This window comes from Erinaceus europaeus, chromosome 12 (genome assembly GCF_950295315.1).
Source record: "Erinaceus europaeus chromosome 12, mEriEur2.1, whole genome shotgun sequence".
Taxonomy (NCBI): Eukaryota; Metazoa; Chordata; class Mammalia; order Eulipotyphla; family Erinaceidae; genus Erinaceus; species Erinaceus europaeus.
In genome coordinates this window covers 47,384,815-47,407,297 of record NC_080173.1, presented here as the reverse complement: position 1 = coordinate 47,407,297, position 22,483 = coordinate 47,384,815, and the positions used below count along the sequence as shown (strand labels likewise).

General features: G+C 48.1%; 1 protein-coding gene across 2 annotated transcripts; it reads right to left on the bottom strand.

Annotated features, from left to right (window-relative positions):
- Nucleotides 1-12,001: 12,001 nt before the first annotated feature.
- On the bottom strand, nt 12,002-22,365 carry DHX58 (DExH-box helicase 58). 2 transcript variants are annotated; one of them, XM_016193404.2, is made up of 12 exons: nt 22,092-22,364; nt 21,767-21,968; nt 20,979-21,169; nt 19,523-19,639; nt 19,122-19,248; nt 18,831-19,022; nt 16,402-16,655; nt 15,668-15,817; nt 15,415-15,576; nt 14,527-14,717; nt 13,108-13,204; nt 12,002-12,556 (listed from the first exon to the last, which is right to left on the bottom strand). In XM_016193404.2, the coding sequence occupies exons 1-12, from the start codon at nt 22,257-22,259 to the stop codon at nt 12,371-12,373; spliced, it is 2,037 nt and encodes a 678-aa protein (XP_016048890.1). In that variant the 5' UTR covers nt 22,260-22,364; the 3' UTR covers nt 12,002-12,370. The 2 variants fall into 2 exon arrangements, with proteins under 2 accessions (XP_016048890.1, XP_060059477.1); XM_060203494.1 differs by lacking the exon at nt 19,523-19,639 and having other exon boundaries at nt 22,092-22,365.
- Between the last annotated feature and the right edge of the window lie 118 nt (nt 22,366-22,483).

Genomic DNA, 22,483 nt, shown 5'->3' with positions numbered 1-22,483 from the left:
CCTGAATATACATGTCTAAAGATTTAAAAGTCAGGTGGTCATGTGGTGGCTCACTGGGTCAGGTGCACATAATACAAAGTGCAATGACCTGAGCAAGGATCCTGATTCAAGCCCCCAGCTCCCCACCTACAAGAGGGTCACTTCACAAGCGGTGAAGCAGGTCTGCAAGTGTCTGTCTTTCTCCACCCCCCTCTGTCTCCCCCGCCCCTCCCCATTTCTCTCTGTCCTATCCAACAAAAATGGAAAAAATGGCCTCCAGGAGCGGTGGATTTATAGTGCAGGCACTGAGCCTCAGCAATAACCCTAGAGGCAAAATAAGAAAAAAAAAAAAAAACATTTAAGTTAAAGCAAACTAGCAAAATATCAAAGCAAAATATCAAAGTAACAGTCAACCATGACAAAAATACACCTCCGAGGGCCAAGAAGAGATGGCTCACTGGGTAGAGCGCACAGCTTATGAAGGGCAAGGACCCTGGCACTACACGGGAGCAGCAAGCAGGGAAGAAGCTTCATGGAGTGGTGCTGTGACATTGCTCCTACTTTCTCTGCTCTTCCTTCCTCTCTGTCTGATATTGAAAATAGAGTGGCACAAACAGAGAAAGTCCTGGTTAAAATAAAAACAAACATTCATAATGGCCTGGAAGAAGGTCCTAATTTAGATTCTCTGAATTCTCGACTTTTTTTTTAATTACCACCAGGGTTATCGCTGGGGCTCAGTGCTGGCTCAACTAGTCCACGACTCCTGGCTTCCATTTTTGTCCAACCCGCTCACCACTTCAAGGTCTCACATTCCTGATGCAGACACCCAGCCCCATGCCCTACTCCCATTTCACACCTGACAAACTGCCCTTCAGCTGCCTTCAAGTGGCCCTAAGACCCAGGGGTCCACACTAATACCCTGCCTAGTCCTGAAGATATCAGGCCTGGAAGAATGACAGCAAGCTGGCAACCACCTAAGCAGGCACCTCCTGGACCTCAGGTGTGGTGGGCAATATGGTGGGGAAGGGGACGCTCAGCTCAGCCTGTGCAGAGAGATGGTCCAAGGAAAGCCTACTTGCAGCCCTTAAGAGCACCCAGCTAGGGAGTTGGGCAGTAGTGCAGCAGGTTAAGCCCATGTGACGCAAAGCACAAGGACCGGGGGAAGGATCCCGGTTCGAGCCCCCGGCTCCCCACCTGCAGGGGAGTTGCTTCACAGGCGGTGAAGCAGGTCTGCAGGTGTGTATCTTTCTCTCCCCCTCTCTGTGTTCCCTTCCTCTCTCCATTTCTCTTTGTCCTATTCAACAACAACGACATTAACAACAATAAAAAAACAAGGGCAACAGAAGGGAATGAATAAATATTAAAAAAAAAAAGATGAGCTAAAAAAAAATTTAAAAAAGAGCACCCAGCTAGCTCTCGAGCACCCATCCCTTGCCCAGGCTCAAGGGTGCTCAGTAGACTCAGCCTTGCCAAGCAGCCTAGGCCAGGTTGAACTGTCTGTCCACTGGAGGACAGCTTGGACCATCCCCAAATAGGATTTGTTTTTTCCAGAGCACTGCTCAGCTCTGGCTTATGGTGGTACTAGGGACTGAAGCTGGGACTTTAGAACATCAGGCATGAAAGTCTTTTGCATAACCATTATGCTATCTACCCAATCCATTCCACCCCAACCCCACAAACAGGACTTGTGTTATTTCTCTTCCTGGAAAAGTTTAGTCCAACTTGATACTAACTTGTAGGGGCTCTGAAGATGGGGGTAGGGTGTGTGTGTGTGGGGGTAATGACAGTGGTCAGAATCTGTTCCCCTGAGGCATAGTTCCCAGAGTGTTCCTCCCTCCTGCTGCCTTTGGTCTCTGTGCTGCTAGGATTCTCACTACAAGCCCCCCTCCCCTGCCACTACCACCACCAAAGACTCCAGTACACAGTGAGTAAAAGAGGAGAAAGCAGGGAGTTTTGGGCAGCCTTGGCAGGTCCAGCACAGTCAGGGACAGGGGCTGGGTGAGGGTGGTCACAGGGATCAGTCCCTCTGGCCAGGCTTTTTAACAAGCTTCTACCTCTCCTACTTACCTCCTGCAGATCGGCTTTGCTGTCCTACTTGTGAGAGGACACTTACACTGTTACACTTAAACTTTTGAGCCCTTACCAGGCACAGTGCTAAGCACTCTCCATGTGGCGAGTTCCACGATTATCCCCATTTTATAGGTGAGAAAGTGAACTCAAGCGGTTAAGCAACTTGGTCAGGATCATAGGTAAAGGCAATAGGACTTGTCTGACCCCAGAGTACCCACTCTTTCCACCACAGCACATTGCTCCCAAATGCAAAAGCAGGCAAAAAACCAAAAAGGATGAAGGGCAGCGACAAGGAGCACAGTGAGGGTTTGTGTGACAAAGGAACAGAGAAGCCCTCCCACCCGAGCTTGTATCCTGGCCTCCTTGTGGGGTTGTGAGCATCTCTGGAAGGTCTGTGGAGTCCCAGCTGGATGGAGATGGCTACAGCCTTCTATCAATACAATCTGAGATATTCTGCTGTACACCAACCCAGAACTGAGAAGTTCCCTTCTACATTAATACCCCAATAAAGAAATTTAAAAAAACTGAAAGAAAAAAAAAAGTTCTTTTCTTTGTGGCCTGGACTCTAAGCATCATATCTGAGCCGTAAGTCCAGGACCTCTTCTTCCAGGAAGCCTTCCTAAAGGTCCTAGAGGATAGCCCCCCCCCCTTTGCCCACAGCTCAAATTCCAACACAGAGTGAGCAAATACAACCCCTTATACAAAAAGCCCATTTGGGGGTCGCTTCTGCCACCTGGCTCTGGGGCACGGACACAGAAAAAATCCATTCGGTCCCCAGGCCATCTGGGTGACCTCCTCGTCCACATACAATTGCCCCCAAGTGTAATTAGATGATGAAGGTGCCCTGGGTCCTCAGCAGTTTAGCTATGCTGTGCCTCTTGATCTCATCTGCCAACAGAATAGAAGCCCTTTGGGTCACCCCCATCACTCTCTAAGGCTGGGGCAGGATGCAGCAGAGTCAGTGAGGGAGCCTGTGGTCACCAGCTCCAACCTGCTCACCTATAGAAAACATCATGCGCTACTGTGTCCCTTCTCCATCCCTCAGAGCCGCAAGCAGGAAAAGCCAGCCCGGACCCTGTAAATTTCCCCAGAGTTTAGTGGTTCCCGCTAGATGCCCAGTGTCTGCGTGCCCAGCTGGCTGGGAGGTCCTTCCTAATCCTTGGGTGTAGGGGGAAGGTCCCCACTTTAGACACGAGAGGACTGGACAGGTGGAAGGAGCTGTCTTGTTCTCTTGCGCTGCCCTCGGGGTTCTTAGTGTGGACCAACTCGCGTCGCTCACTTACCTGCGGGGCAGAGACGCTGCAGCTCGCGGCCACCTGCTCTCTACTCGCTCTCTGGAGCGCGGAGGCTGCGGCCGGCGGGGAAGGGGCGGGCCCGCGGGCGGGGCCTGGGGGGCGGCGAGCGCAGCCCCTCCCTTCTTCCCTCCCAACAGGACTGGGCCGGCTGATTCAGGTGGGGAGTATGGAGGAAGGTTCTGGACCATTCGCGGGGATCTGAAGCTCTGGCTTTTCAGAGATGGGGAATTGAGGATCTCAGCAAATCCCGACCCCTTCTTCAGGCAACCTTGCCCAGATACCCATGAAGGCCCCTCTGTTGATGAAGAAAGTCGTAGAACATCCTCCCACCCTCCTCCTTTAAATGGAAAACTCTCCTAGCCTGGTAAAGTGTCTGCAAGATGGGGCATCCCAGGGCTCAGTTGTATGGGGGTTTAGGTGCCCTGATCATCCTTAGTCAGGCTCACTCTGCAGCCCAGTACGCGCACACCCCCACCTCCGCCCCCAGTGCCAGCTCAGGTCCCTCAGCTGTCACTGTTTAGTCCAGGAATGACAGGCGTCCGGACTTCGTGAGTCCAGCCACATTCAAGGCCATTGAGCTTAGCACCCCTGCCTGCCTCCCTCTGCCCCCCAGTCACTAATTTTATTGACCTGTAACAAGCACGTTGTTGGCAGGGAAAACAGCTGAAGGCAAAGTGGGGAAGGGCTGGGCAAAGAGGGCATGGAAGGAGGTGGGACAGCAGGAAGAATGGTGACCCTTGGACCCAAGACTAAGGGATACTGGAAATTAGGGGGAAGAGGGATACATTTTCTGGGAGGATGGAAGTCCAAAAGTCTGGAATTTGAGCTCTCAACCTGGAAGGAGGTGACCTGGGAAGCTGGGAGAAGGGAGAGAACACTACTTCTTCCCTTTGGCTCTGAGGTGAGACTCTGGCGGCCAATTCCCCCCCCCCCCCCCAAGAAAGGGCACTGAGCCTGCTGAAGACCTGCATCTTACTCTCTGGCTCTGCCCCGCTCCCCTCCCTTTTTCTTGAAGGTGACTCTTGCCTGCTGGGCCTCTTACTACAGAAATAGCCCTTTCCCTGAAGAATCAACCTAGATCTTGTCTTGTTAAATGAGAGCAGAAAATTTAGGCCTTTATGACTTGCCCCACCTCCATATGTTTATGGGTACTTTACCCCTCAAACTTTGGATCTGTGTCTCTTCTCTCCATCCTTTTTTTGTTTGTTTTCACCAGAACACTGCTCAGCTGTGATTTATGGTGGTGTGGGGCATTGAACTTGGAACTTTGGAGCCTCGGGCATGAAAGTCTCTTTGCATAACCATTATGTTATCTACCTCTGCCAGGATCTCAGTCTCTCTACCTGCACAGAGGAGATGACCTGAGGGTTAGGGAAAGATGGAGAAGGAGTAGTTTGGAGTTGGGGAAGGCAGGAGGACCTCACATTCTCAAACTGAGACAACACTCTGTCCAAATAAGGCTATATAATAGCCATGAACTGGGGTGTCCAAAAAAAATCTTCACAAGAGGGAAAAAGGAAAGATATTTGGAAGTGGTAACAGGTATATGTGTGACTTAGAAAGGAAAAGAAAGGCCATACATAGAAAAATAAGCAAATATATATAAGTATGGTTATAGAAATAATAATCCATACCTGTGACCTTGGGAAAAATACTCCAATTTCCAGTGAAGAGAATGGGGACACAGAACTTGGTGGTGGCAACAGTGCAGAATTATACCCCTGCTATTTTATAATTTTGTAAATCACTAATAAAAAAATCTTCATAAGTTTATTTATTTATTTTCTTTCTGTAGGCCTTGGGCCTACAGGATTACATTACTCGTAGTGAACATTTTTTTCTCTCCTTTTAATTTCTGATATAGGGGGAGATAGAAGAGAGACACCACAGTGTAGTGTTATCATTTGTGAAGTTTCCCTGGATGCTGTGCATGGTGCTACCATGTGGGTACTGAGGGCTCACATCTGGGTCCCTGTGACTGGTAAGCATGCACTCTACTGGTTGAACTATCATGCAGTCCTCCACTCCAATCTTTTTTTTTTAAATATTTATTCATTTTCTCTTTTGTTGCCCTTGTTGTTTCATTATTGTTATTGATGTCATTGTTGTTAAGATAGGACAGAGAGAAATAGAGAGAAGAAGGGAAGACAGAGAAGGGGAGAGAAAGACACCTGCAGACCTAGTTCACTGCCTGTGAAGCGACTCCCCTGTAGGTGGGGAGTTGGGGGCTTGAATTGGGATCCTTACGCTGGTCCTTGGGCTATGCGCCACCAGCGCTTAACCCGCTGCGCTACCGCTGATTCCCCATTCCAATCTTAATACTAGATTTATATCACAAAGCAGACTAAATGGATGGGGAAGGGGAGAGGGGCTGCAATACAAAATGAGAACACTTAAAAAAAAGGGAGTCAGGCAGTAGCGCAGTGGGTTAAGCGCATGTGGCGTGAAGTGCAAGGACCAGCATAAGGATCCCGGTTGGAGCCCCCCCCCCCCCCCCAGGGGAATCGCTTCACAAGCAGTGAAGCAGTTCTACAGGTGTCTTTCTCTCCCTCTCTGTCTTCCCTTCCTCTCTCGATTTCTCTCTGTCCTATCCAACAACGACAACATCAATAACTACAACAATAAAAAAAACAAGGACAACAAATAAAGGGAATAAATCATTTAAAAAAAAAAAGAGTTCTATGAAAATACCAGAGCTCAGAAGCTGCCTCCATGGCTGTAGGGGCTGGAGTCAAACCTGGGTAATGAGCACCACAAAGCAGATGTATTATGCTAGCAAACTGTCTGCTGCTTCATGTATCTTTTTTTTTTTAGATTTTAAAAATATTCTCGGGTTTTTTTGCCCTTGTTTTTTATTGTTGTAGTTATTGTTGTTGATGTCATCGTTGTTGGATAGGACAGAGAGAAATGGAGAGAGGAGGGGAAGACAGAGGGGGAGAGAAAGATAGACACCTGCAGACCTGTTTCACCACCTGTGAAGCGATTCCCCTGCAGGTGGGGAGCCGGGGGCTCGAACCGGGATCGTTACGCTGGTCCTTGTGCTTGCACCACCTGCTTAATCTGCTGCACTACCACCTGACTCCCATTATCTTTTTTTTTTCCTCCAGAGTTATTGCTGGGCTCGGTGCCTGCACCATGAATCCACCGCTCCTGGAGGCCATTTTTTCCCCTTTTGTTGCCCTTGTTGTTGTAGCCTCGTTGTGGTCATTATTATTGCCATTGCTGATGTTGTTCGTTGTTGGATAGGACAGAGAAAAATGAAGAGAGGAGGGGAAGACAGAGAGGGGGAGAGAAAGACACATGCACACCTGCTTCACCGCCTGTGAAGTGACTCCCCTGCAGGTGGGGAGCCGGGGGCTCGAACTGGGATCCTTATGCTGGTCCCTGCGCTTTGTCCCACATGTGCTTAACCCACTGCGCCACCATTATTTATTTATTTATTTTCTTGAGAAGTTAATTTTATTATGATATTCTTGCCAAAAATATTTAACCTGAATTCAGTCATAAGGAAACAGACAAATCCAGGATATGGGACATGATACATGACAACTGGCCCAAACTAATATGTCAGCGTCATAAAAGACACACACACACACACACACACACACACACCCTAGGGGAACTGTTTCAGATTAAAGGAGATTACATAGATGTGTCAGCCAAATGGAATGCGTGAATTTAAGTTGGAATCTGGACCAGGAAAAAGAAAGTGACTCTGGGGAGTTGGGCGGTAGCGTAGTGGGTTAAGTGCTTGTGGCACTTCTGTCCTATCCAACAACAATGACATCAATAATAACATCAATACAACAATAAAACAATAAGGACAACAAAAGGGAATAAATAAATATAAAAAAAATTAAAAAAGAAAGTGACTCTAAAGGACATTTCTGAACTGTTAGGGAAATGTAAATATGATCTGCTGTTCAGATGATGTTACTGATTCTGTACAGAAGAATGAACTTGTTCTCAGGAGAAGCATGCTGTAGTATTTGAGAGTCTTTGCAACTTATATCCCATAATTTATCCCAAATGAATGTGTGAGTGAGTGAGTGAGTGAGTGAGTGTTTGTGTGTGAGTGAGTGAAATGTGGAAAAGTGTTAGTAAATGATCAATGAAGATAAAGGCAAAAAGGTATACATTGTACTTTTCTGTAGGTTTGAAATTTTTCAAAATAAAGTTGAGCAGAAAAGAAAAACCATCCCTTTCTATATATTGAGCTATTGGAAAAGTCATGTTGTATTTTTTTCATGTTTTTCTATGCAAAAGTGCTTCATGACTTTTTGAACAACCTAATATATCTGCCTATAGTTACACTTAGCTTACTTGCTGACTTTAGTCAAACTTCTCCTTCTCTCCCTCTCCCTCCTTCTTCTTTTTCTTCATCTTGCACTTTGATCTCACTGCTTTCTCTTTTCTCTATTACTTTTTTTTTAATAATTTATTTCTTTATTGGGGAATTAATGTTTTACATTCAACAGTAAATACAATAGTTTGTACATGCATAACATTCCCCAGATTCCCATTTAACAATACAACCCCCACTATGTCATTTATCATCTTTCATGGACCTGTATTCTCCCCACCCACCCACGCCAGAGTCTTTTACTTTGGTGCAATACTCCAATTCCATTTCAGGTTCGACTTGTGTTTTCTTTTCTAATCTTGTTTTTCAACTTCGACTTGAGAATGAGATCATCCCATATTCATCCTTCTGTTTCTGACTTATTTCACTCAACATGATTTTTTCAAGGTCCATCCAAGATCGGCTGAAAACGGTGAAGTCACCATTTTTCACAGCTGAGTAGTATTCCATTGTGTATATATACCACAACTTGCTCAGCCATTCATCTGTTGTTGGACACCTGGGTTGCTTCCAGGTTTTGGCTATTACAAATTGTGCTGCCAAGAACATATGTGTACACAGATCTTTTTGAATGGATGTGTTGGGTTCCTTAGGATATATCCCCAGGAGGGGAATTGCAGGGTCATAGGGTAGGTCCATTTTCTAGCCTTCTGAGAGTTCTCCAGACTGTTCTCCACAGAGGTTGGACCAATTGACATTCCCACCAGCAGTGCAGGAGGGTTCCTTTGACCCCACACCCTCTCCAGCATTTGCTGCTGTTACCTTTTCTGATGTGTGACATTCTCACAGGAGTGAAGTGATATCTCATTGTTGTCTTGATTTGCATTTCTCTGACAATCAGAGATTTGGAGCATTTTTTCATGTGTTTCTCGGCCTTTTGGATCTCTTCTGTGGTGAATATTCTGTCCAAGTCCTCCCCCCATTTTTGGATGGGGTTATTTGTTGTCTTGTTGTTGAGTCTGGCAAGCTCTTTATATATGTTGGTTATTAAACTCTTATCTGATATATGGCATGTAAAGATCTTCTCCCATTCTGTGAGGGGTCTCTTGGTTTGGGTAGTGGTTTCTTTTGCTATGAAGAAGCTTTTTAATTTGATGTAGTCCCATAGGTTTATACTTGCCTTAGTCTTCCTTGTAATTGGATTCGTTTCATTGAAAATGTCTTTAAAATTTATGCGGAAAAAAGTTCTGCCAATATTTTCCTCTAAGTATCTGATCGTTTCTGGTCTAACATCCAAGTCCTTGATCCACTTGGAATTTACTTTTGTATTTGGTGAAATACAGTGATTCAGTTTCATTCTTCTGCATGTTTCAACCCATTGTTTCCAACACCATTTGTTGAAGAGACTCTGCTTTCCCCATGTAATAGTCTGGGCCCCTTTGTCAAAGATTAGATGTCCATAGGTGTGGGGCCTCATTTCTGGGCTCTCAATTCTATTCCACTGGTCAGTGTGTCTGTTCATGTTCCAGTACCAAGCAGTTTTGATGACAATGGCCCTATAATACAGTTTGAGATCTGGGAGTGTGATGCCTCCGGTTCTGTTCTTTTTTCTCAAGATTGTTTTGGCGATTCTAGGTCTTTTCTGGTTCCAGATAAACATTTGTAGCATTTTTTCTATTCTCGTAAAAAATGTGCTTGGGATCTTGATGGGGATAGCATTAAATTTGTAGATGGCTCTGGGTAATGTATTCATTTTGATGTTAATTCTTCCAACCCATGAACATGGAATATCTTTCCACTTCTTTGTGTCTTTTTCAATTTCTTTGAGTAGTGACTCATAATTTTCAGTATACAAGTCTTTCCCTTTCTTTGGCTAGGTTTACTCCTAGATATTTTATTGTTTTTGTTGCTATAGAAAAAGGAACTGATTTCTGGATTTCAATTTCTTCTAACTTAGTGTTTGCATAGAGGAATGCCACTGACTTTTGAATGTTAATTTTATAGCCTGACACAGTACTGTATTGTCTGATGATTTCCAAAAGCTTCTTGCTGGATTCCTTAGGTTTTTCCATGTATACTATCATGTCATCTGCAAATAAGGAGAGTTTGACTTCTTCTCTTCCAATCTGTATCCCTTGAATTCCTTGCTCCTGCCTGATTGCTATGGCAAGAACTTCCAACACTATGTTGAATAGTAATGGTGATAGTGGGCAGCCCTGTCTAGTACCTGATCTGAGGGGAAATGCTTCCAGTTTTTCACCATTGAGTATGATGTTGGCTGTAGATTTGCTATATATAGACTCCACTATCTTCAGGAATTTTCCATCTATTTCCATTTTTTGTAGTGTTTTGATCATAAAGGCATGTTGTATTTTGTCAAAGGCTTTCTCTGCATCTATTGATATGACCATGTGGTTTTTGGTCTTGCTTTTGTTGATGTGGTGGATCACATTGATTGATTTACATATATTAAACCAACCTTGCATGCCTGGGATAAACCCCACTTGGTCATGATGAACAATCTTTTTGATATACTGCTGTATCCGGTTGGCTAGAATTTTGTTCAATATTTTCGCATCTATGTTCATCAGAGATATTGGTCTGTAGTTTTCTTTTTTGGCTGTGTCCCTGTCTGCTTTTGGTATCAGGGTGATGTTGGCTTCATAGAAGCTGCGCCACCATTATTGCCCGACCCCATTTTTTTTTTTTAGACAAGCAATTTTAAGCTAAAAGTTTCAATTTAATCTAAGTCTCCCATATCTTTAACTTCAAGTATAGTCGTTCCTACCAGAAAATTTCAACACCTTCAGAGAAATATCAAGAACGTTAACAAGGGCCAGGTGGTGGCCCATCTGGTTGAGCACACATTACAATGTGTGAGGACCTGGGTTCCCTGGTCCCCTACTTGCAGGAGGGATGCTTCACAAGCAGTGAGGCAGGGCTGCAGGTGTCGCTGTCTCTCTCCCTCCCCTCTCAATTTCTCTATCAAATAGAATGAAAAAAATAAATTGGGGGGCCAGGCAATAGTGCACCTGGTTAAGTGCACACATTACAGTACACAAGGACCCAGGTTCAAGTCCCTGGTACCCCCTACAGGAGGTAAGCTTCACAAGTGGTGAAGCAGGGTTACAGGTATCTCTTTTCCTCTCTCCCTCTCCTGTCTCAATTTTTCTTCTATCTCTATCCAGTAATAAAAAAGAATCTTAACAAAATACTAATAAAGTATTGTGCACTTTGAAAAAAGTACACATATAAGTATATATAGAGAGAGGGGGGGAGAGAACCAGAGTATCACTTTGGCACAGGTGAGGCCAGGGTCAGACACGGGACCTCATGCTCACAAGCCTGGCAGTTTACTTATGCCACCTCCCAGCTGCTACAGAAACTTTTTTGATGGAGTCCTGTTCTCTCATATGTTTCAATTTCGGGGCTTGCTTTTTGCTAAAGACACGCAGACAAAGAGTGAGACAGAGACTCCACACTGCTGGAGCTTCCCCTTGGACCAGAGCCCCTTCACACTATAACTCAAACCTAGGCGGAGAGCATCGCAAGGTAGCTCTCTCTCTGAGCTCCTCTATGAGCTATCTCTCTGGCCCCACCAAGAAAACCTCTGAGGGTAATGTTCAGTATCTGAGGGTCTGCGTGGCGGTGCACCTGGTTGAGCACACACATTACAGTGTGCAAGGACCCCGGTTCAAGCCCCTGGTGCCCATCTGCAGTGGGAGAGCTCTATGAGCAGTGAAACAGTACTACTGCAGGTGTCTCTTTCTCTATTTATCTCCCCCTCCCCTCTCAATTTATCTCTATCCAAAATAAACAAACACAAAATGTCCATTATCTGATTGTGGAAAGGTGTTTGTTAAAAACTTAACGAGAGTCTGGCAGTAGCGCAGCGGATTAAGCGCAGGTGATGCAAAGCTCAAGGACCGGAGGAAGGATCCCGGTTCAAGCCCCGGGCTCCCCACCTATAGAGGAGTCGCTTCACAGGCAGTGAAGCAGGTCTGCAGGTGTCTATCTTTCTCTCCCCCTCTGTCTTTCACTCCTCTCTCCATTTCTCTCTGTCCTAACAACATCAATAACAACAATGAAGCAACAAGGGAAAGAAAAGGGAATAAATATTAAAAAAAAAAAAAAAACTTAACATATTGGGCTGGGGAGACAGCATAATGGTAATGCAAATGACTTTCATGCCTGAGGCTTTGAGTTCCCAGGTTCAATCCCCCCCACACTATCATAAACAAGAGCTGAGCAATATTCTGGCAATAAATATTAAACTTATTGCCTACTAAAAATACGGACATTTATGTCAATCACTCCTCAATACATATTTTTATGACACCACACATTTTCTACACCAGTTTTACATTTTTTGTTTGTAATTTATATGGGGCCTTAAAAAAAAGAAATGACTTCGTGAAGAAAGATATGTCAAGGGCCAAGGAAACTAGTGGGGATTCCCAGTATAGTGCAGTATAAGTACAGCACAGTTTTTTTTCCCACCTGGCAGTCCCCTCACCCTTGCAGCTGGCCTGCCCTCTGAAGGATCTAGTGACTGGGGAGGTAGATTGGAGGGATGAGGGGGGCAGAGGGGTGTGGTGGGGGGGAGAGGAAGTGGGGCAAGGGAAGGAGCAGCAGCTGGATGCAAGCTTTGCCAGAAGATGGAGGCTCCTGTGGAGTCTCCTGCCCCCTGCAGCCTGAGCCAGGTAGTGCAGGGGTCAAGTGGTCAGTCCCAGGAGTAGTCGGGCAGGTTCTGGGCACAGTGCTGCAGGTAATTAAAGTCAGGCACAAGGAAGGGCACACGGGACCACTTCTTGACTTGGAGCCGGCCTCGTGGTGTCTCCAGCAGCAGGCTCCGGATCTTGAGTATTGGCAGCTTCACCGACTTGTAGATCATCTGCAGACCCCAGAGCTGGGGGTGGAAAGAAACATCTGGGTTAAACGCATGTGGCGCAAAGCGCAAGGACCAGTGTAAGGATCATGGTTCGAGCCCCTGGCTCCCCACCTGTGTGTGTGTGGGGGGGTCGCTTCACAACTGGTGAAGCAGGTCTGCAGGTGTCTATCTTTCTCTCTCCCTGTCTTCCCCATCTCTCTCGGTCCTGTCTAACAATGATGACATCAATAACAATAACTACAACAACAATTCAAAAAACCAAGGGCAACAAAAAAGAAAATAAATAAATGAATTTAAAAATAAATTAAGAAGAAAAAAAGAAACATCTAGGTCTCCACCCTCAGGCTGGGTTTTTCTCTTCAAGGTGGGGTCTGTGACAGTCAGGAAGAAATATGAGGGGCCTCCCCACCACTACATTGAAGAGTAGGGGTCAGATCACCTTCTTCAAAGTTGGGGCTCCCACCTCTACTGTCCCAGTGGGGACAGATGCCCTGATGCCAGAGTCTGGGCCTCCTCTCACAATGATGATCTCTAGAGACTGGAGCTGAGGTTCTGGTGCCAGAACTTACCTCCCCACAATTCCTACAGCTAATGACACCCCCAGGTTTCCAGTCCTTGAAGTCTCTGTGGATGGTCACTGGCTGCTGGGAGATGTTGTAGTAAATCCTGAAGAGAAAAGGAAATGACCACAGCCCTCAGGTGTCACCCCACGCCCAGATTTCATACCCTCTTGTTTTCCCAGCATTTTCCTGGGCCTTGGGCGGGCACACCCAAGACCAAGAAACTCAACTGCGATTGGTCAGTGCTGCCCCCACTCTACTCCCTTCAGTCCAAATTCAGGCCCTAGCACTACTCACCCGGGTAAATTCAATAGCCCCCCAACAGATCTACCTCCCTTTCTCCATCCTTACTCCCAACCCCACGTCATTCTGCAAACTAACAGAGTGACTGCTAAAAATGGAAATCCGACCTGAATGTTCCCTTGCTCAGAATCCACCCCGACTCTTCACTGCCTTGTAGTAGAAAGTTAAATTTCCAGGCCTCACCTTCCAGGCCCTCCACAGTCTAGTCTGTCTTCTCTCACGATCCCTTCTGCCCAAGTCTCCTAGAATTGTTTTGTTACTTGCTATGTTATTTGTCCCTACTGCATTCATGTGTCCACACTGCCGCCTAAGCCTGCACCAAGATTGAATTGAAATACTGCCTCCTCAAGCGAGTGGGCCAGCATAAAGATCCTAGGCCCTGTAGCACAACACACCATGTGCACCATGAATAAGTGAGTGAATGAACTGACAGAAGATGGTGGGGTCAGGCGGTAGCACAGTGGGTTAAGCACACATGGCACAAAGCACAAGGACCGGCATAAAGATCCTGGTTCGAGCCCCCGGCTCCCCACCTGCAGGGGGGTATCACTCACAAGCAGTGAAGCAGGTCTGCAGGTGTCTGTCCTTCCCCCCCACCCCCACCCCATCTTCCCCTCCTCTATTTCTCTCTGTCCTATCCAATGACAATAATAACCACAACAACAGCAACATAAGGGGAAAAAAATAGCCTCCAGGAGCAGTGGATTTGTGGTGCAGGCACTGAGCTCCAGCAATATCCCTGGAGGCAAAATAATAATAATAATAATAAAATTTAAATAAATAAATAAATAGAAGATGGAGGGAGACTACCCTTTAGGGGGCAGAGGAGAACAAGATGGCTTAGGGACAGCCAACCAATCTTTTGACTTCAGAGTATCTGGGACCAGGGGGCCAGCTGGTGGCCCCTCAGCACTTGGTGTCTTGAATTCCAGCTCTTGTTCCACCACACAGTGTCTGTGTGACTTTGAGCAATTCACTTAGCTGTTCTGAGCCTCTACTTCCCCACCTGTAAAATGAGGTGGTGACAAAACCCCACTGAACTCTCCAACCCTCAAGGAGAAATGTATCGTCAGTTGCCCCATCTGTCTTCCCCTGCCCCCCTGCCCCCTACCCCACAGATCTCACGAGAAGTTGGGGTTCACGTTGACATGATGGGTGCCCTCCACCTTCCTCAGGTCACTCCCGTGGCCCACAGCAATGGTGCAGTTGATACAGAGGAGCTGCACCTGCTCTGGCTGGAACTGCTGGCACTGGTGCTCACGCTGGGCTGCCTGGGCCGCCCGTTTCAGCAGCGTTGCCTGCTGCAGATCCCGGATCTGGAAGGGGGCAGGGTATGGCTAGGGCCCAGAGACCCCATCCCAGTATTGCTCCCAGGGGGGAACAAAGGACTCCCTAACATCTCAGATCATTAGTATCCAGAGGGGACTTCCTCAACTCTTCCTGGAGCTTCTAGTAGCAGCTCTGTGGAGGAAAACGAGGGGGGAGTGGTGGTGGCGGGGGTGGGTGTGTGTGTGTGCAAATAGTACAAGCTTTCTCACAGAATTTCTGTCACCTGTTTCAAAGATTTCATGTAGAGCTGCTTCTCTGACTCTAACATAGGGCAGCCTGAATGATATGTTGACACCACGGAAGTGAGAAGGGACCATTCTGGGCAAGGTGAGGGGGTGAGGGAAGGATTTAAGTCCTAGTTTTGGGATTATTATTATTATTTTTTTTTACACGTGTCTTCTTTTTTCCTCTAATTGATTCCAGAAAAACTGCTAAGGCAGCTCTTGCAGATACACAGTGTATTTTGGTGATGAGGATAAACTAATAGCCTTAGAAAAGGCTGTTGGAAGCCGGCCCTTGTTGGCCCTGGCAGTACAACCCCCGACCTACATACTTCCCTTTGCTCAGACCTTTCCAGGGAGGCCCAGCAGCCTCCAAGAGGAGGAGGAACAGGGGTGTTTCTGTGAGTGTAGCCAGAGACCTTTCAGACAGAGGTTTCAGAGGGCATGTAGGCTGCACACAGACCTTGGCCTGGTACTCTGCCGGGTCCATCTTCTGTATGGCAGCCACTGCACGTTCCATCAGCATCTCCCGTGCCTCGCTGGTATGCTCACGTTGCAGCTCCCGGCTTCCCTCATTTGCCACAAAGGAGTACAGGCTCTGGGCAGCCCGGGCCCGGCCCCGCATCTGGAAAGGAGGGGTGGGGCGGCGCCTGAGTGGGGCCAGGGTCCTTCAAGGTACCTGCCAGGGCCGCTGGGGAGGGTCCTGGTCCGAGTACCTGGACCATGGAGATCTCATTGGTCAGTAGCCCATAGCACACCACCACATTGCACTGAGGGATGTCCAGCCCCTCTTCTGCCACACTGGTGGCCACCAAGAGGTTCAAGGTGCCATCCCGGAATTTCTGGATCACTTCATGCTGCCCCTTCTGAGGAAGGGGGAAGAAAAGGGATCAAAGAATTATAGATGGTACATGAGGCGGGTTCCAGCTCACCCTGCTGCCAGTCTAATCTCCCCCTCCCCCATCACCAGGGCTTCACTGGAGCTTCACACCTGTAAGATTCCATAACTCTTGGTAGACTTTTTACTCCAAACAGACGAGAGACAGAGAGAGAGAGAGAGAGAGAGAGAAAAGGAGAGATACCACAGCACCACTCCACCACTCATGAAGCTTCCACTTTGTGTAATATTCCGATGTGATGGCTAGGGGCTTGAACCTGGGTTCTCATTCATGGTAAAGTGTGTGCTCTGCTGGGTGAGCTCTCTTTCTCTCTCTCTCTCTCTCTCTCTCTTTCTCTCTCTCAGTTCTTTCCAGCCTCTTCTGATTCAGTCCTTTACTTACAAGCTTGGCTCTTTCCACCTTTATTACCAAGTATCCCCCCTGGCTTCTTGCTCATCTTCCTAGTTGACCATTTAACACTGTCTCTCCTATGTAAACGTATCACTCATATCTTTCCTGACAGACTTTCAGAGTGCCCGCCTCTGTGTCCCTCTCCTCCCCAAAGCCCACACCTGGGTCATATGGGTGTTCAGGCTGCTGCTCCCAGCCCCGATCAGCATCTGTGCCTGTATGTGCATTGTCTGCAAGCCTGGCTGCTGCTGAAGCCAGAGCAGGAGGGAGAAAGCGCTTTGGCGGGTGCGGGTAAAGATGATGCCCCGGTGGCTGCCAGGGCTCCCGAACTGTTCCTTCAGTATCTGTTCCAGCGTCACCAGTTTGGGGTTCTCAGGACCACAAGTGGCCAGGCGGTTCAGCGTGTTCTTGTGATCTGCCAGAAAAATCCAACACAGAAGCATAGGACTCTGATCTGGGGGAGGATAGGGCTGGAGTAGGGGAAGCACTCAGGAATAAAATTGCAGGAATACAGCGGGGACCTGACGATACCATCCTGACTGATTCTGTCAAGGCAGCACAAAGAGCACAGTTAAGGACAGTCTCTGCAGGCCTGGCCTCACAGCAGCCGGCCTCATTTCATAGCAGGACTTACTGCACTCAACCCGATCACTGCACACCTCTCTCTTCAACCCATCCTGATCCTTGACTTTTCCATGCTGACTGTGTTACCCAGGACTGATTCAACTTTGAGTATCTTCAGAAAAACTCTTAGAACCCTTCCCTCATCTAACATATGCTGAAGCCTCAAGCCTTAAATTCCAGCCTCTGACCACATTTTCCCACCTTTAAAGATATAGGGGGCCAGGCAATGGTGCACCAGATTAAGTGCACAGAGTATGAAGTGCAAGGACCCAAGCAAAGATCCCAGTTCGCGCCCCCGGCTCCCCACCTATGTGTGGGGGGTCACTTCACAAGTGGTGAAGCAGGTCTGCAGGTATCTATCATTCTCTCTCCCTATCTTTCCCTCCCTTCTCAATTTCTCTCTGTCCTATCCAAAATAAATTTAAAACATGGCCACAGGAGCAGTGGATTTGTAGTGCATGCACTGAGCCCCTGTGATAACCCTGAAGGCAATAAATAAATAAATAAACCACACACCCAGGGACAGTTTTTTTTTTAACTCAAATGGTTTAAAAATATTTGATTTTTGTTTTTAAATCAAAGTGCAATGCTTTTAAAAAAATATTTACTGGATAGAGACAGCCAGAAATTGAGAGGGTATGGGGAGATAGGGAGAGAGAAGGAAAGACAGCTGAAGCCCTGCTTCACCCCTGCAAAGCTTTCCCCCTCCAGGTGGAGACCAGGGGGAATCAGGGTCCTTGCACACTGTAACGTGTATTTAGTGAGGTGCCATCATCTGGCCCCTAAAAATAACTTTGTCAAAGCAAACTGTTTCTAAGACTTGTGAGAACTATGGTGGTCATTTTTGGGAGGTGGGAGGGTGAGATGTGGAACTATATACTATAATCTTATAATACTAATCACAAATAATAATAAAAGAAAATCTCTAAATAACATGGGTTAGTTTTTTTTAAGTTTTCTTGTTTTTTTTTATTTTTTAAATATTTATTTTATTTATTTATTTATTCCCTTTTGTTGCCCTTGTTGTTTTATTGTTGTAGTTATTATTGTTGTCGTTGTTGGATAGGACAGAGAGAAATGGAGAGAGGAGGGGAAGACAGAGAGGAGGAGAGAAAGATAGACACCTGCAGACCTGCTTCACCACCTGTGAAGCGACGCCCCTGCAGGTGGGGAGCCGGGGTTCGAACCGGGATCCTTATGCCGGTCCTTGTGCTTTGCGCCACCTGCGCTTAACCCGCTGCGCTACAGCCCGACTCCCCAACATGAGTTAGTTTTTACACCAATTGTAAACTACATATATTAGACATCTGGCTATATCCAGTCTTGACTTAAAAAAAAAGTTCATTTGTTACTATTGAGAGAAAGGAGAGAGAAAACCAGATCATCACTCTGGTACATGTAGTGCTGGGGATCAAACTCAGGACCTCACACTTGCAAGTTCAAGGCTCTACCCACTGCACAAAGCTCCTGGGCTGCATGAGTCTTGACATTTTGTTTATTTATTTTTATTGCCACCAGGGTTATCTCTGGGACCTGCATGAAGAATCCACTGCTCCTGGTGGCCTTTTTTTTTTTTTTAATTTGATAGGATAGACTGACTGAGGGAAGGGAAGAGAGTGGGGAGGGAAGGGAGAGAGTGGGGAGGAGAGGGGAGGGAGAGGGAGAGGGAGAGGGAGAGGGAGAGGGAGAGGGAGAGGGAGAGGGAGAGGGAGAGGGAGAGGGAGAGGGAGAGGGAGAAAGAGACATGCAGCCCTGCATCACCACTTGTGAAGCTTTCCCCTTGAAGGTGGGAAACAGGCTGGAACCCAGACCCTCACGCATGGTAATGGTGCGCTTAACCCAGTGCATCACCGCCTGGCCCCAAGTCTTGACTCTCTCGGTTGAAAAAATGGGTCCCCTTTCTAGTATCCTTCTGGCACCTGCACCGTGGCTGCTCTCTGGTCATGGCCAACCCACTGCATCTCACCATCGAAGAGCTCCAGCAGCCAGCGCTCAGCATGCAGGACCTGGGTCTTCGTGACACGCTCGCGGTCATAGAAATCCCGCAGGGTGGCCAGCGCATCCAGGGAACGGACAGTGTCGTGGACAAGCAATGCATCGTTGTAGCGCCGCAGGTGCAAGGCATACACCCGCAGCTGCTGAAGGCCGGCCTGGGCGGCTAAGGATGGGCCCTAAGAGTCAGAGCCCCCGCCCCCCAGAGCTCCTCCCACCCCGCCCCACCCCCCTCACCCCCTGCCGGGTAGGGGTAGCTTCTCACCTTCCCTAGTCAGCTCCACCACCTGCTGCTCGTACATCTGCGTTCCGAAGTCCCGGTTCATTTCAGGCTTCTCCAGGTGGTCGTGGATTTGGTCCATGAGGTTCTTCAGCATGTCCCCAAATGGGTCCTGGATGAGAAAAGTGAGAGGAAGAATGAGGGTTTTCCCAGACACGTGCCAGAACTGTCAACTAGATTGGCTGATCTCCTTCCAGGTGAAGCCTCTTGGCTGCTTCACGGCTCACACCTGAGTCAAACCTGGTAGGCTGAGAGGCTCAGAGACATACCAAGTCGCCTGAAGTCACAGAGCTAGTGAGGATGGAGTCAGCGTGCAACCCGAGGGACTCCTGCTTCACACCAGAGCTCTCCCCTCCCAGGGACCCCACCCACCCTGCCCCACGCACCTGGCGGCGCCTTTGGCAGAGACTGTACTGTTTGCAGGGTTGGTGGCTGTGCTCCAGCAGCTGGGGACGGCTGTTTTGGGGTGACATGATGCGCCACGTATCTAGGTTGGCACAGAGCTGGGGCAACAGAGAGAGGTTCACTGGAGTGGCGGTGACCCTATGGGATTGATAGGCAAAGCTTGGGGGTGGAGGGGCAATGGGGGCAGTGTGGGTCCCAGCTGAAAAAAGGAGTCTGAGGCAAGGCCAGCAGGCAAATACTTCTCTGGGTCTGATGCTGCTCTGGACACAGCAGATGCAGAGCAACTTATACAGGAGTTAGGAAGCCAGGTGGCCAGAAAGGAACGGCAGAATTCTAGTGAGTGGAGGAAGACTGCAGTGGGGATGATCAGGGAAGACTTTGAAGGGGTGCTATTTAAATCATTTCCTGGATGGGGGGGCATTCAGGGCAAAAGCAATATCTGTGCAAAGGTCCTGGGGTGAACAGTAGCTCCATGTGCTAAAACAAACCAAAAAAAAAAAAAACCTAAAAATGAAAAGGAGAACAGGAAGTTGGGCTGGTGGTAGAACACTTATTACAATGTACAAGGACCTGGGTTTAAGCACTGAGTCCTCACCTGCAAGTGGGGTGAAGCTTCACAAACGGTGAAGCGATGCTGTAGGGGTCTGTTTCTCTCTGCTCTCTTATCTCCCCCTTCCCTATCAGTTTCTGTCTTTATGCAACATATAAATAAAATATAAAGAAACCAGGAAGCTAAGTCACTAATAAGATTTTAAAAATAAAAATAAACCAGGAAGCCAAGGGACCAGGTGGTGACACACTCTATAGAGTACACGTTACTGTGTATACAAGGATCTGGGTACAAAGCCCCAGTCCCCACCAGCAGGAGGGAAGCTTCCTGAGTGATGAAGCAGTGCCGCAGCAGCTGTCTCTCCCTAACTCTCCCTTCCCTTTCAATTTGTTTCTATCCAAAAATAAATGAACAAAAACAAAGCCAGTAGGATGCTGGGGGAGAGGTGATGGGTCACGTGGACTTTTGTAAGAAGACAAAGTTGGAAGCCGGGAATCCCTTTATTCTTTTCCTCTTTTTTTTTTATTGTTATAGTTACTATTGTTGTTAATGTCGTCATTGTTGGATAGGACAGAGAAATGGAGAGAGATGGGGAAGGCAGAGTAGGGGAGAGAAAGACACCTGCAGACCTGCTTCACTGCTTGTGAAGCGACTCCCTTGCAGGTGGGGAGCCAGGGGGTCAAACCGGGATCCTTATGCCGGTCCTTGCGCTTTGCGCCGTGGGTGCTTAACCTGCTGAGCTACCCCTCGACTCCCGGGAATCCCTTTATTCTAAGGTACCATCAAAGGCTGGAGTTTAAGGGAGGAAGGAGCCCAGACCCTGCCTAGGGAAACTTGTATAGTGCAGGTTGTCAGGGTAGGGTGGGGGTGACAGGGGCTAAGCTGACCTGCAGGATGTGCTCAATGGCCTTGTCCAGCTTGGAGGCCCCGCCAGTGCCTGGGGAGGCAGTAAGGCCCAGCACCTGAGGCAGCGGCTGTTTCCTCTGGAGCTTCTGCTCTAGGTACCGGTTCAGGATGATGTTGTAGACAGTGTCTTTGTGGGTGTGATGACACTCATCCACCACAATAAGAGAGAAGGCTGGGGACACAGAGGGAGAGCAGTGACCAGCCTGGAAAGCCCTCCCTCCTCTAAGCTTTGCTTCGTGTGCTCATCTGAATTCCTTCCTCCCTCTTTAACTTGCAGCCAGACCTCAGAGAAAGGCTGATGAGACGACTAACCTGGTAGAAAAGTGAAAATGAAATTCAGCTGGGAAAGAAACCTGCCCAAAGGGACCGGGTGGTGGCACATCTGGTTGAGCGCACATGTTACAGTGCTCAAGGACCTGGGTTCAAGCCCCTGGTCCCCACCTGCAGAGGGAAAGCTTTGCAAGTGGTGAAGCAGGGCTGCAGGTGTCTCTCTTTCTCTCTCCCCTACCCTCTCGACTTCTGGCTGTCTCTATCCAATAAAGATAATAAAAAAATTTAAAGAAAAAAATTAAAAAAAAAAGAAAAAAGAAACCTGCCCAAAAGCCTGTGCCATAGGCAGGTCTCATTCTCTGAGAGCGTACGCTCTGGCAGAGGGGCACCCTCCCAACACACTCTCTCAGCAACTTCACAGCTAATAGAGGAGGGGTCCCAGGAGTAGCAGGCAAGGGGTTTCCCGTGCACACCCCTCCCCCCTGCCCTGGGGCCTCACCACTGAGCTCTACGTGCTCTCCCTCCTCGGGGCTGCTCAGGGCTGTCTGCAGCAGCTCAGCAGTGCAGATGAGCAAGTCATTTTTGCGTGTCAGGTGTCCAAACTCAGCTCTTGGCCCCATGTCTCCACTCAGGGTGGCAATGGCCCAGCGTCCACCCAGCATGCGGTTGAATTCCTCATAATGTTGGGTGACCAGGTGCACCTGGGAGGAGGGTACAGGGCGAGCTGGGGAGGGAAGACAGACTGAAGGGACAAAAGGAGGGGTGTGCTGAGGTGACAACAACTAAGGAGCCCGGATTGGCTGAGAGGAGGGCAGGTCACTTACCCTGTTGACCAGTACAACTACCTTGGCTCCATCCACAGTCTCTAGATGCCGCTTAGTCACATAGGCAGCAGCTCGGGTCTTCCCGGTGCCTGTGGGCAGCCAAATGATGATATTCTTGCCCTCTAGGGCAGGCATGATCACCTCCCACTGGTAGGGTCTAAGTGCCATTCTGGAAATGACAGAGGACGCGGACCCCTGGCCCTTCTGTTTCCCTCAGCCCAACCCTGCAGAGGGTTGCTGACAAATCCTGGTCAGGCTTCCGGGAGAGCCTAGCTCTGCAGAGATCAGATCGTAAAAGGAAACTGAAACTGCGGGGAGGAGCCAGCGCAGCTGAGATCAACCTTAGGAATCTCCCTTCCCGGGGGAAGATCACAATTGGGGAAAACGCAGAG